The 12,663-nt window shown below is 39.4% G+C and overlaps 1 protein-coding gene across 2 annotated transcripts in view; it reads left to right on the top strand.

The window, feature by feature from the left end:
* Positions 1-11,466, top strand: part of ISM1 (isthmin 1) — a 90,801-nt gene extending 79,335 nt beyond the window's left edge. For both annotated transcript variants that reach the window (XM_049774340.1, XM_049774339.1), the window contains 3 exons: positions 690-833; positions 7,660-7,749; positions 10,724-11,466. In XM_049774340.1, the coding sequence (XP_049630297.1) occupies positions 690-833; positions 7,660-7,749; positions 10,724-11,241 (752 nt within the window). In that variant the 3' untranslated portion in view covers positions 11,242-11,466. The remainder of the gene's footprint in view (positions 1-689; positions 834-7,659; positions 7,750-10,723) is intronic.
* Positions 11,467-12,663: the final 1,197 nt, after the last annotated feature.

Here is a 12,663-nt window from a genome sequence, read left to right as displayed (position 1 = left end):
GCCTACTGTATACAAACTTCCTCCCCAACATCGATTTATTCTTTTTTCCTGAATAAATGTCTCAGAAATTTAGGTGAGGTTTAGGTGAGGTTTCAACAGAGAATTGTTCTCTTGTACTCTTCTTGCCTTCTGTTGCATCCTGTTGTGCTCTGAAAAGTAGTAGAAGATTGAAAAAGGCTTCAATTATATTTCAGTATCTGAATGGTCCTTCATTCAGATAGTCCTTTAATTTATAGGTTCAACCTCTGCTTCTTTCACAGAGACTAAACACCCCAGAGAAAAAATTATAAACTGCCAGTCTCTGAAGACCAAAGTCTGCTCAGTTTTTGCATGTATGCAAGGAAAAGGAAGATCTAATGACAATCATTTTTGAAAACCATCTAATATACTATTCTATGTTCCTTGGAAACCATCTAATATACTATTCCATGTCCCTATATCTACAAATATTTGCATTCTCAACAAACACCAGATAACACTCTAAATACTAACATTCTGGTCATGAATTGATCATCAATGTGCCCCAAACTTCAGAGTCTCTACCTTCATGAAGCTCATGCCCAAAATGCACCCAGTAGCTATTTCTGACATAGATCCTCTCCAGCAATGGTAGAGTGGGAGACTGTGTGATAGAGGTAATTCAGAACTTCTCAGTGAAATTAGTAACCATCCTGCCTGATCCCTGTCAGATTCCACAGATGGTGAGGGTGACTGGAGCCTTTGGTCTGTGTGCAGTGTCACCTGTGGGAATGGCAACCAGAAGCGAACCAGGTCATGTGGCTACGCATGCACTGCTACAGAATCCAGGACATGTGACCGTCCCAACTGCCCAGGTGGGTTTTCAAAGGAGTCCAAGTCACTAAAATGCTTTCACTTAGTATCAGTTTTTATCTGTATTTTTTTAAAACTTACAGAAATATACATCTTATAAGAGAACCGCTTTCTTAAGAATTCTGATCAGGGTCCAGAGCGATACAACAGCAGTATAGTATTTGCCTTGCACATGGCAAACCCAGGACAGACCTGGGTTCAATCCCTAGCATCCCATGTGGTCCCCCAAACCAGGAGCAATTTCTGAGTACATAGCCAGGAATAACCCCTGAACATCACTGGGTGTGGCAAAAAAAAAAAAAAAGTATTCTGGTCAGACTCCTGACTAGATCTAGATCAGGAGTTGAATAATGGGCTGAATGAGTGAAAAATAGACTTTCTGACTTATAATGCACAGTGCTGTCTTAGTAGCTATTACTTAGAGACAATGTCACTACACACTAACTAATGCAAAAGAATTTTAGTTCAGCGTTTTTCAACCATTGTCCCCCAGCACACTAGAGTGCCATGAAATATTGTCTGATGTGCCATGGGAAAAATTCCAATTTCATCCGTAACATGCAGCTTCGGCATGTTAGGTCTATTTGTGAGTCAAAGTGCATGTTACGGACTATAAAAACTAAAGACAGACAGAGACTAAGAGCTGTTGATGAAGAGCTATGTGTGTGTCTTTCTTCGATTCCTGCCAGAATGTCAGCTTTGTGTTCAGCCAAACAGGCCCAGGTTTTGCACTGAGTAAGTAAACAGAAATATGAACAATTATAAAATACTTTATTATTCCATAATAAAGTAATTATAAAATATTTTTGTGTGTTTATTTGATTCCTATTCAAGAGAATTACTTTATATACAGCCAATATAGGCACAGAGTTAAATTTTTTTAACATTTTCTAATGGTGGTGTGCCTCGTGATCTTTTTTTCATGAAAAAAGTGTCCCTTTGCACAAAAAGGCTGAAAAACACTGCTCTAGTTCACTGAAGCCTTTAATGTGCAGTTTCAGTGAAATTGTGTAGGCCTTAAGGAGCCATATGAATACAGACATTCATAATCTGATAAGAAAGCAAGGACAAGAAGTTTCACAGACATCTCTAAAAAAACCAGCCAGCAAGACCTGTTGATAATGTCTAAGAGTTGCCAAAGTCTCCCATGGGAACACACCAGAACAACTTAACAATTAATTATCTCTATAAACTCTATTGTCAATGCTTTAAAACTATTAATTGCAAACTTGGTGAAAGGCCATATAGATGGTAAGAAATAATTGATACTGTCCATAGCAATGGTTGTTAAACTGTAGCCTGGGTTTTGTAGGATTCCCCACAGTTTTAAAGTGTCATAAAAATATAGCAGAAGAGGAGGAGGAAGCAAAGGAGATGGAGGAGGAAAAGATGGAAAAGGAGAATGGAGAATAGGCTACCAAGATCATGTCTGATACACACAAAATATATGTCATTTTTTTTCTTTTGGTTTTTTTGGGCCACACCCAGTGGTGCTCTGGGTTACTCCTAGCTCTGTACTCAGAAAGCACTCGTGGCTCCGGGGACCATCTCGGATGCTGGGGGATCGAACCTGCATTCATCCTGAGTCAACCAAGTACAAGGGAAACGCCCTACCACTGTAATACCACTCTGGCCCCAGACTCTCTCTTTTTATTTTAAAACCAAAAAAGTAACCAATTCTTGATATAATAGTTTCACATTTGCAATGTGTTCTGCATTGCCAGGTAGAATACCAGCCTAAAATAGTACTTTACCCTCTTCTAAGAAACCATCACTCTAGTGGCTTCATTTGAAAGAAATATTATAGACAGAAAATTTGATCTCCACATCCCAAGCTTTTTTTTATATCCCTAGAAACTCAGTTCTCAATTGATAAGGTTAAGACTTGCAATAACAAAAACAGCAACAAAGAAGTGATAGAAAAAAAGGGGCTTCTAAGTAGACAAAGAATCAGGCAAATTAATAAGAAAGCCTTGCAGAAAATGGTGTGAAGGGACTAGAGTGATGATGCAAAGGGATAGTTTACAAGTTCAAGGACCCAAGTTTGATTCCTAACAAAGCATGGCCCCAGACCAACATTGTTGGGTATCACCATGATAGTCCCAAATTATATTGACATAGCCCTGGTGGATCCCCAGATTTGCTGGACCTGAGCAACATCACATCCCCAGGCCCTTCCAGTGAACTTCCTAGCCTAATTGGATGAATCTTACCAGGAATGGTGGTTCCCCAATATTATTCATAATATACAGGAGTTAAAAACTATATAGTGTTCTCCTACAGAGGAAGAAATAAAGAAGATATGATCTATGTACACAATAAAATACTATTTAAAACAGAAAAAAATGCCATCCTAGAACAACATAGATGGAACTGTGGGGCATTAAGCTTAATTAGATAAGTCACAAAGACAGGGAATAAGAAAAGCACCATGTGATTTCACTCATGTGTTGTAAATAAATCAAACTAATGAATGTACTAAACAGCAAAACCATTCTTTTAGGTAAAAAAGAACAAAATGGTGGTTCAGAGGGGAAGAGGTTGGCCAATCAGGTCAAAGGGGTCAATTGTATGGAGATGACAAGAAACTGGGTTTAGGGTAACAAACATATGTAGTACATCAAGATGTTAGATTTAAACGCTGTGCAACTGAAACCTATTAGTCTTATAAACCCAATTGTGTTTGACCTTCCATCCCCTTTAGAAAAGTAACTAGAAATCTAGGGGTTTTGTTTGTTTGTTTGTTTGTTTTGGTGCCACACCTGGAACTGCTCAGGGTTTACTTGTTGCTCTGCACTCATGCATCATCCTGCAGAGTTTGGGGGAATATATGTGGTGCCAAGTCACTCATATGCAGGGCAAATGCCCTACGTACTGCACTACCTTTCAGGTTGGAAATCTAGTTTCTTCAGTGAACAAATAAAAAGTGTTCCCCAATTGCACTAGATGCTACGATTATTTCCCTGCATCTTTCCAGCACCCCTCAGGAGCATGATTTTGCCCACTTTGAGAAACAATTTATTGGGGCGTTTGCCTTGCAAGCAGCCGATCCAGGACCTAAGGTGATTGGTTCGAATCCCGGCGTCCCATCCCCGTGCCTACCAGGAGCTATTTCTGAGCAGATAGCCAGGAGTAACCCCTGAGCGCCACCGGGTGTGGCCCAAAAACCAAAAACCAAAAAATAAATAAATAAATAAATAAAACAATTTATTCAACTATTATCACTTCAGTTTTAAAAACTCATCTTTTTTCTGGGGGGGGGGGTTTGGGGCCACACCCAGTGATGCTCAGGTATTACTCCTGGCTATGTGCTCTGAAATTGCTCCTGGTTTGGGGGACCATATGGGACACCGAGAATCAAAACGAGGTCTTTCCTGGGTCAACCACGTGCAAGGCAAATGCTGTACCACTGCACTATCACTCCAGTTCCAAAAACTCATGATTTTTAAAGTCCTTACAATTATGTAAAGTTTCAAACTGGAGACAAATGCCAACTTGGGTTACAGAATAGCAATACTTGGAATTTATATAGAAGAATGGCAATACTTAGAAACTTTATATTTCTTCTCTCTATATGAAGGTTTTTGTTTCTTTTTTCTGTAAATATGTGGTATATTGGACCCAGGGCCTCGTACATACAAGGCAAGTGCTCTATCAGTCAACGATATTCATGGCCCTCTTTTGAGTAACTTCTGTCTTCTAATGTGTTAAGTTGAATTTACTCAGGTGACATTTTTTTTCTCAATAGAGAAAAAATTCCCAGGAAAAATATAGAATTTTTTACATTTTGTGTTCTACTTACCAGTAAGTAACAAATTCCAAATAAAAAAGTGGTAGTTATGATAGATCAGCCATATAAAAGATTCCAAAAGTGAAGCAAAACTAACAAGATGATATTTTCTAATCTTCCCCACAGAGTTAAATTTGTACAAGTATAAATAAACAAAAATAAAAAATATGAAAAATTGAAGATAGGAAGAAAGTTAAAAAGAAAAAATAATAATGATAATAAGGAAATAAAGATAATAGAGATAAAATGAAGGAGATAAAGTACAGATGAACAAAATATGCAAAAATGATAAGATCATGATGAATCAAATTTTGAGCACTTAAGCAAACATTTCTAAGACCATTTTAGATGTTCCTTCATTTAATCTTCAAAAGAGTCTTGTGAAATGGGTACTGGAACCATTTGAAAACTACAGAAAGTGAGGCAGAGATATTGGTGTGCCTAGAGTCAAACAAGCAGCAAGTAACCAATCTAGAATTTAAATCCAGAAAGTCAGATGCAGGAGTCCATGATCATAATCATGACACCCAATCCATCTCTACTAGAATGAAAATGTATCAGCTTTGTCACACATGGACTCAGGTGTCATTTAATGTCAAGGTCTAGGACTTGCCAAACCTTTTTTTTTTTTCCTAGAACTTTCTTCCAACCAAATTTTTCACCTGAAGAGACAATAGATATAGATGTCTTATTATGGAAAAACACTTTGCTGCCATTTTGAATGTTATTTTTTATTTTCTTACATCTCTAAAAGCAATGAGACCAATGGTTTTCTTTTTATCTTAGCTGGCTCTTCCATTTTTTTCTTCTCTCTGATTCTAAAACTTCCCATTTTTTAACCTTCCCTTGGAACAGGTAGGAAAAATTTCTTTTGCAGGGTCTCTTTCCTTGTTTTCTATTTCTATATTTGGTTTGTTGATTCTCAGCTTTACTGGAAAGTATCATGGAGCAACAGTCTTTCTGGCCTGGTGGTAATTACACTGTAAAAGTTTGTCCCCTGGGACTTGAGCTAAAGATGTGGCTCAGTGGCAAAGCACATGCCTTACATGTGTGAGGCCCTGGAGCCCTGAATTCAATTCCCAGGACCACAAACAAACAAACAAACAAAAAATGTGTTCCCTAGAGCAACCATAGAAATAAGTTTAGTGGAGATTACGGTTGATGTCTCCAATATTATTTTATTTTATTTTGTCTTGTCTTTCTCTTTCTTTTTGCATTCGAGCATGAGTTGATTTCAGAACTGAGACTATTGTGTGGTACCTATCTTTATTGCTGTAGTGCTCACCGGTTATTTAATTGGATAATTTTTTCTGTATTGTTGTGGTATTTCAATTACCTTTTTCACATCCTCTCTCAAACTGAGGTTGGAAGCCTCTAGAGAGACTCAGCCCATTTTCAGCGTATTTGACTTTTGACTTTTTTTTCCTCTTATTTTTTACCCCATTCTATTGCTTTTCTTGCCTTCAAACAAAACCACATACCTCGATTTTTCTAGCTCTGTCTCTAAAACAGAAGGGGAAACGAGGGTTCCAGGACCAAACAGATATGAGATCACTAATAGTAAGCCAGACAAAGAGGGGTCCACCTACTCTAGCAGCCCGAGGGGTGGGGGGGTGATGGTGGGTTATATGGGTTGTAGAAAGGGAAATGGAATGGGGGGAGGACATAGTTGGTGATGGGTATTCCCCTGATTCAATGTTAATATGTACCTAAAACACTACTGTGAAAGATATGTAAGCCATTATGGAAAAAAATATGTTTTTAATCAGAAACTTTCTTTGACTTACATGTTTTATTATTATATCAATTATATGTTATGTTATGTCACTATATTATGTTATGTTAGCTTACCTCATTATGTTAATCAATTTTGTCTCTTGAATAAATTCTTATAATAAAAAAATAAATAAAAAATTAGAATTAGTACCAAAAAAAAAGAAATAAGTTTTAGAAATCTCATGTAAAATTAGAAAGAATTCCTCAAGGAAATCAAGTTTTAGCATAACAGCCAAGGTTATCCACTGAATCCCTCCATGTTTCTCTATCTCTGCCTCTTCTGGACTGCCATAGAGTTCAGTGTATAAAGGATTTCTATTTGTGAAGGCAGCGTCAGTAGAGTTGAGAGCTTGGGGGTTGGAAAGGAAAAAGGAAGTTTGAAACTCAGAAGTTTGAAGACCCTAGTAATGACAAAGCTGAGTTATTTGATACATCCAATACTTCATGGCATTGCTAGAACATTAAAAGGTCTAAATTGATGATACCGGACTATAAACTATGAACACTCACAATAGATCTGACAAGTATTCAGAGGAAAAATAGGAATTCCATTTATGATGACAAGTGGTTTGGTTTGCTTTGGTTTGGTGGGAGGCTTCATCTGCCAGGGTTCAGAGACCGTTTCTGACTTTGTGTTCAGGAGTGACCCCAGGCTGTGCTCAAGGGACCAGAGATAAAGCTGGGGATTCCAATCAGGGTTGGCTACATGCAAGGCAACACCATACCTCCCATACGTTGACTTTATGGCCCACAAATATTAGTATTAACATATAATTCATTTAATCCATTCAACCCTATGTCATGAGTTGTTTTGTTCTCACCTATTTTACAATGGTCAAATTGAGTCACATAAAAGCTAAGTGTCTCACCCAAAATCACATGACTAAATAATTTGAGCCAGTCAGTTCCCAGGAGTGATATTAACAGCTAGACAATAGACCAAACCACTCTTTTCTCTTTCCTCCAGTTAATTTGTCACCCTGGTACCAGACATCATCCTGGTCTGTTTTCTACCAATCTCCTGTTCTCGTGGATGAGTCCCATTTCATACATTTGGGTCAGATTTCATGCTGCAAATGGTATCTGGGCTTTCAATATATTTATGCTCTACTATCTGCATTTCACTGTTTCCTCTTAAGTTTTTGACTTTGCATAGCAATGAATATAAAAAAAAGTGTTTTGTTGAGGTACATTCAGTTGGTGATGAGGAGGGTTCCTTTTTCCATATTACCAGACAAAAGTCAGCTCCTGTCTGTATTTAGGGGTTGAAGACACCTTCCTGACAGCTGCCACTGAAGCAAGCCTTCTCGCAGGAAGTGAGGAGTTCAATGCCACCAAATTGTTAGATGTTGGTAAGTTATTGTTTATCTAAATATTAATTAAGTGGGTTTTTTGAAGATTCCTGTTACCTTTGCAATGTTATCCTTATTTTTCATTTAAATGTTGAATCTGAGTGTACAATGTTCATCCTCCTTCTATACAGACGATGAACTCTCCCAATATAGTTCTTGGTCACTTGCACCTCCTTCAAATGATAGTTCTCTGCCTTCAACCTTCCAACCACAAGCAAGTTACTTTTCTTAGGACAAAATCATTCTTCTAGAGGCATCAAGTCACATGAAATCTCTTCTCATGAGACCTCCCTGAGCTTTCCCACTGAAATCCGGAATTAGTAGTCTCAGTTTTATAGCCAAGATGTGAGGGACTTTCTCAATATTCTCCTGCTACCTTAGTTAACTCTCAGTGCATCCTCTATAGCAAGATCTAGAAAAATAAAAATATGGCAAACAATGCTAATAAAATACAAACTAATAGGAGCTGGAATGATACGTTAGTGGGTAAGGTGCTTGCCTTGCACACAGCTGACCCACATTTGATCCCTGGCATTATCTGGTCCCCCAACCCTCACCAGGAGTGATCCCTGAACAAAGAGCATGGAGTAAGTCCTAACCACCACAAGGTGTGACTCAAAAACATATAAAGCAAACCAACAACAAATAGAAAATGATTATAGTTCTAGCATGAAGTGGAATTTTGCTTTTTAGAAAATACTTTCATGTTTTTATAAATATAATTCTGTTTTGTTTATCCCCAAAAAGTATAAATCCTTAGACTCTACTTCTTTTTGGCACTCTACAATTCTTTCTTATCCTCTGTGTTTCTATCCTGTTCCCTCAGCAAATTGGAGGCAATAGAAAATTCTTTGTTTTCTAAGGATCTCCTCTTAGTCATACACACACACACACACACACACACACACACACACACACACACACACACACACGCAGGAGACATTTATTGGAAACGCAAAAATGCATTTGATATAATACCAACTTTGAGAAGATGAAATATGAACATTGTACATAAAAAATGTAGAAATGTAACTTGGTCTTTTCAAGCACAGAATTTCTCAGACCTTCCACATAGGTGGCAATCACTTTCTTTTTGGGAGAGGTTAGATCTCCACTGCCAAAGCTAGCCCTGATGTGTGGCTAGGAGGAGGAAGAATGGTGTGTGTCAGCTAGATTCTCAGTGGGAACAAACTGGGCACACTCAGAATGGATCATTGAGGAGCATTTGATCAGAATTTGTTTACGGAAGAATGAACCAAGTAGAGAGAAACCTAGGAGGAATTTTTTGGAGAGGAGAAGGGAGGGAAGGAGAGAAGAAAAGAGGGAATGGAAGGAAAGAAGACAAGAAAGGAGAGGGGAGGGGAGGGGAGGAAGGGGAATGGAGGGAAGGAGAGGAGGAAGGAAGAGATGAGAGGGAGGGGAGGGAGGAGGAGATAAAGGGGGAGGGGAGATAAGAGGAGGAAGAAGGAAGAGAGAAGAAGATGGGGAGGGAAGAGGGGGAGGGGGGAAGAAGAAAAAGGGGTGGGGAGGGAGGAAAGCTGGGTTTGGGACCAGGGTAAGGTCAGATAGAGGACCAGGTAAGAGAAATATGCAGAAGAAGCAGCAGGATAAAACCATGCAGGAAAATACAGCCAAAGACTAGAAAACTGCAGGAGAAGTAGCAGTCCACCAGCTCACAAACTCCAGCTCCAACAACCTACAGCAAACCCTATACACCTGCACTCAAGGTAGGGACTTTTATATCCCTCTGGCACTGCCACCCATTGAAAGTTAACCAGGGGGCCATCTTAAATATACAGACCCTTTTTATGGGTGTTAAAAAGGTGTACCCTATGACTGAAGGCAAGCCAGACTCTCCTCTACACAGTTCCCTCTTCCCATCTTGGTATTTGATTTTTATTCAAGTCCCCACAAACCATTAGGCTTCCCAATCAAAGCTGGAACGTCACTTTTTTTTTTCATGCCCAAGTCTGGTTCTCTTGACCATCTTGATTTCCCCTACTGTTATCACCCAGAGTATCTTGCCAGGACTCCTATAATTGAGGTTAGTAGTTAATTTATTTTCTTACTCTGCAGCTCACTAGTACCCCTGAGCAAACCTAAATTGCACGAGCATCCTATCCCCCTATATTCTCTGCTCTGGTAACGTGTTCTCCATGCCCCCATTCACACTGAACCATCCCAAGTTTTGGATTTCTACAATTATTGTTGACCAAGAATGTCTTCCCATTCTTTCCTGGGGAAACTACTACAATTAATGTCCACTAGGATCTTCTGAATGGTAGGTATCGCCATGGGATTAGAAAGACAAAAAATTGTTGGAGAAAACTACTAAGAAGTACAAAAGGGAAGGCAGTAAGTGTCAGCAAGAACAATTAAAGTTTTGAACTTTGTCATGTTAGCTAACAGTTTCTCCTAAGATTTCCTCCCTGCAAAGCAGGCTCCCTTCCTAAAACATTCTTTGATCTGCTGGTTCTTACTACCCTTTCATGTCACTCCCCCTTTAGTGGGATCATTCTAGTTTTACTTTTTTGGTAAAAGAAAGAAAAAAAAAGGGAAAGAAGAAAAAAAGAAAAGAAAGAAAGGGAATAAAGAAAGGAAAGAAAGAGAGAGAGAGAGAAGGAAGGAAGGAAGGAAGGAAGGAAGGAAGGAAGGAAGGAAGGAAGGAAGGAAGGAAGGAAGGAAGGAAGGAAGGAAGGAAGGAAAAGAAGGAAGGAAGGAAGGAAGGAAGGAAGGAAGGAAGGAAGGAAGGAAGGAAGGAAGGAAGGAAGGAAGGAAGGAAGGAAGGAAAAGAACGAACCTTATTGCTTAATCCTTTGCCTTGAGCAAAGTCTCCATGTTCAAGGGAGGTGAATATGGACGGGGCCACCAAGGGCCTGGTGATAGTCAGATATTGACAGGTCGACTGGGAATGATGAGGTTGGTTCCTGCCCTGTGACAAGTGGGTTAAAGAATTCCCTGTAACCTTTTGCAGACACAGACAGCTGTGAGCGATGGATGAGCTGCAAGAGTGAATTCTTAAAGAAGTACATGCACAAGGTGCTCAATGATCTACCCAGCTGCCCTTGCTCCTACCCCACAGAGGTGGCCTACAGCACAGCAGACATCTTTGACCACATTCTGCACAAGAACTTCCGCTGGAAGGATGCCAGTGGGCCCAAGGAGAAGTTGGAGATCTACAAGCCCACTGCCCGCTACTGTATCCGCTCCATGCTGTCCCTGGAGAGCACCACATTGGCTGCCCAGCACTGTTGCTATGGTGACAATATGCAGCTCATCACTAGAGGCAAAGGTGCGGGCACACCCAACCTCATCAGCACAGACTTCTCAGCAGAACTCCACTACAAAGTGGATGTGCTACCCTGGATTCTCTGTAAGGGTGACTGGAGCAGGTACAATGAGGCTCGACCTCCCAATAATGGGCAGAAGTGCACAGAGAACCCCTTGGAGGAAGACTATCTCAGGCAGTTCCAGGAGGCCAGGGAGTACTAGAGAGTTGCCAACTCTGGTGCCTGTCAATCAGATGTACCACATGACCTGATTCACAGGGCCAACTCTCCTGTAAGTGTATATTTGTACAGACCACAGTAGGATTATCCAGAAATTATACTATGTATGTGCACCAGATTGTGTATGCAGTTGCCCTTGTAGAATGATTGTGGACCTTCTTGGAAGTCCTTTGAGCAGTGATGTTACCAAAAAATGAGGATAAAGAAGTCAGAAAAAATGGGGGACCTGTGGGAGGGGGAATTCCAGGACCCTGTCAGAACCATGTTTTCCCCAAGAAGCAAAGGGGAGAGACGGACATCGTATACATTATAAGCAATTTTTATCTATAACTTATTTAATATGAATGTGACTTAAGCGTAACCTTTTCTCTGGAGTTGTCATGATGACAATAATCACCTCTGGGAGAGTTTGGAAGGTTTAGGTAAGTGGAAGAGAAAGGAATCTGTGAATTCTTCCTTTCAAAATGAATCACTCAACACAATATATCAAAGCAAGAAAGTTCCCACCTTACATCAAATGTTAATTTAGTCATGCGCACACTGCTGAAATCTCAACTTGAAGTAACTTTGTATCAAGCTGAGGAGTTGGGAGGGAAAAAGGTATCGTAGGGCCAAATCTGAGGCCTGTTTGAAATAAGCTTTCAAATGTAAAAATATGATACTATGATTCTACTAAAATGCTCTGTACAAAAGAATTTTTGTTCATAGGGTCACACAGCATAGCAGGGAGGCCAGACAAAGATAAGTATAGCACTTTTTCAAAGGCATGGGGAAAAATGGAAAATAAATCACATGCCATGTATTTATGCTAATGCCATCTTAACAATTTTTGTCTAGCAGCATATTTTCAGAAAATAATTATAAAAGGAGTAGAGGGTCTCAAATATAGGAAATCCTATGTTTTTTTATGTTTTATGAGTGGAAGAAAGCAACATTATTTTTGTAAAGTATTTATTGAGCCATTGAGTCCTGTGCATCAAGCAATAACACTATGACCTGGTTTCTGGAGAGTGGGACTTGGACAAAAACAGCAGAACTCCAGGGAAAGAGAATACACAATAAAATCATAATAAAATGTGTTATCTGCAGAAAACGTGTTACTGGAAATTATTTTTGATAAATACCATAAATCATTCTAATGCAGCAAAGAGAGAAATTCCAGTCCAGGGAAACACGGGGTAGGAGGGGTTCTTGATTCATATAATGGTGGTGATAGAAATAATTACATATTTGAACCAGAAGTAGCCCCAGGAATCTGGAGCTCATTGACACACAGGGAACTTTTGTCCACTCAGAGCTAGGTAAGTGTTAAGAAGCCAGAGGAAGTGCACAGGGACTTAAGAGAGAGACAGAAGGGATGGCATTTGCCTTTCTTTTTTTTTTTTTTTTTTTTTTTTTTTTTTTA

This window comes from Suncus etruscus, chromosome 6 (assembly GCF_024139225.1).
Source record: "Suncus etruscus isolate mSunEtr1 chromosome 6, mSunEtr1.pri.cur, whole genome shotgun sequence".
Taxonomy (NCBI): Eukaryota; Metazoa; Chordata; class Mammalia; order Eulipotyphla; family Soricidae; genus Suncus; species Suncus etruscus.
The sequence above is the reverse complement of the archived record's forward strand: the minus strand, read 5'-3'. Positions and strand labels throughout refer to the sequence as shown.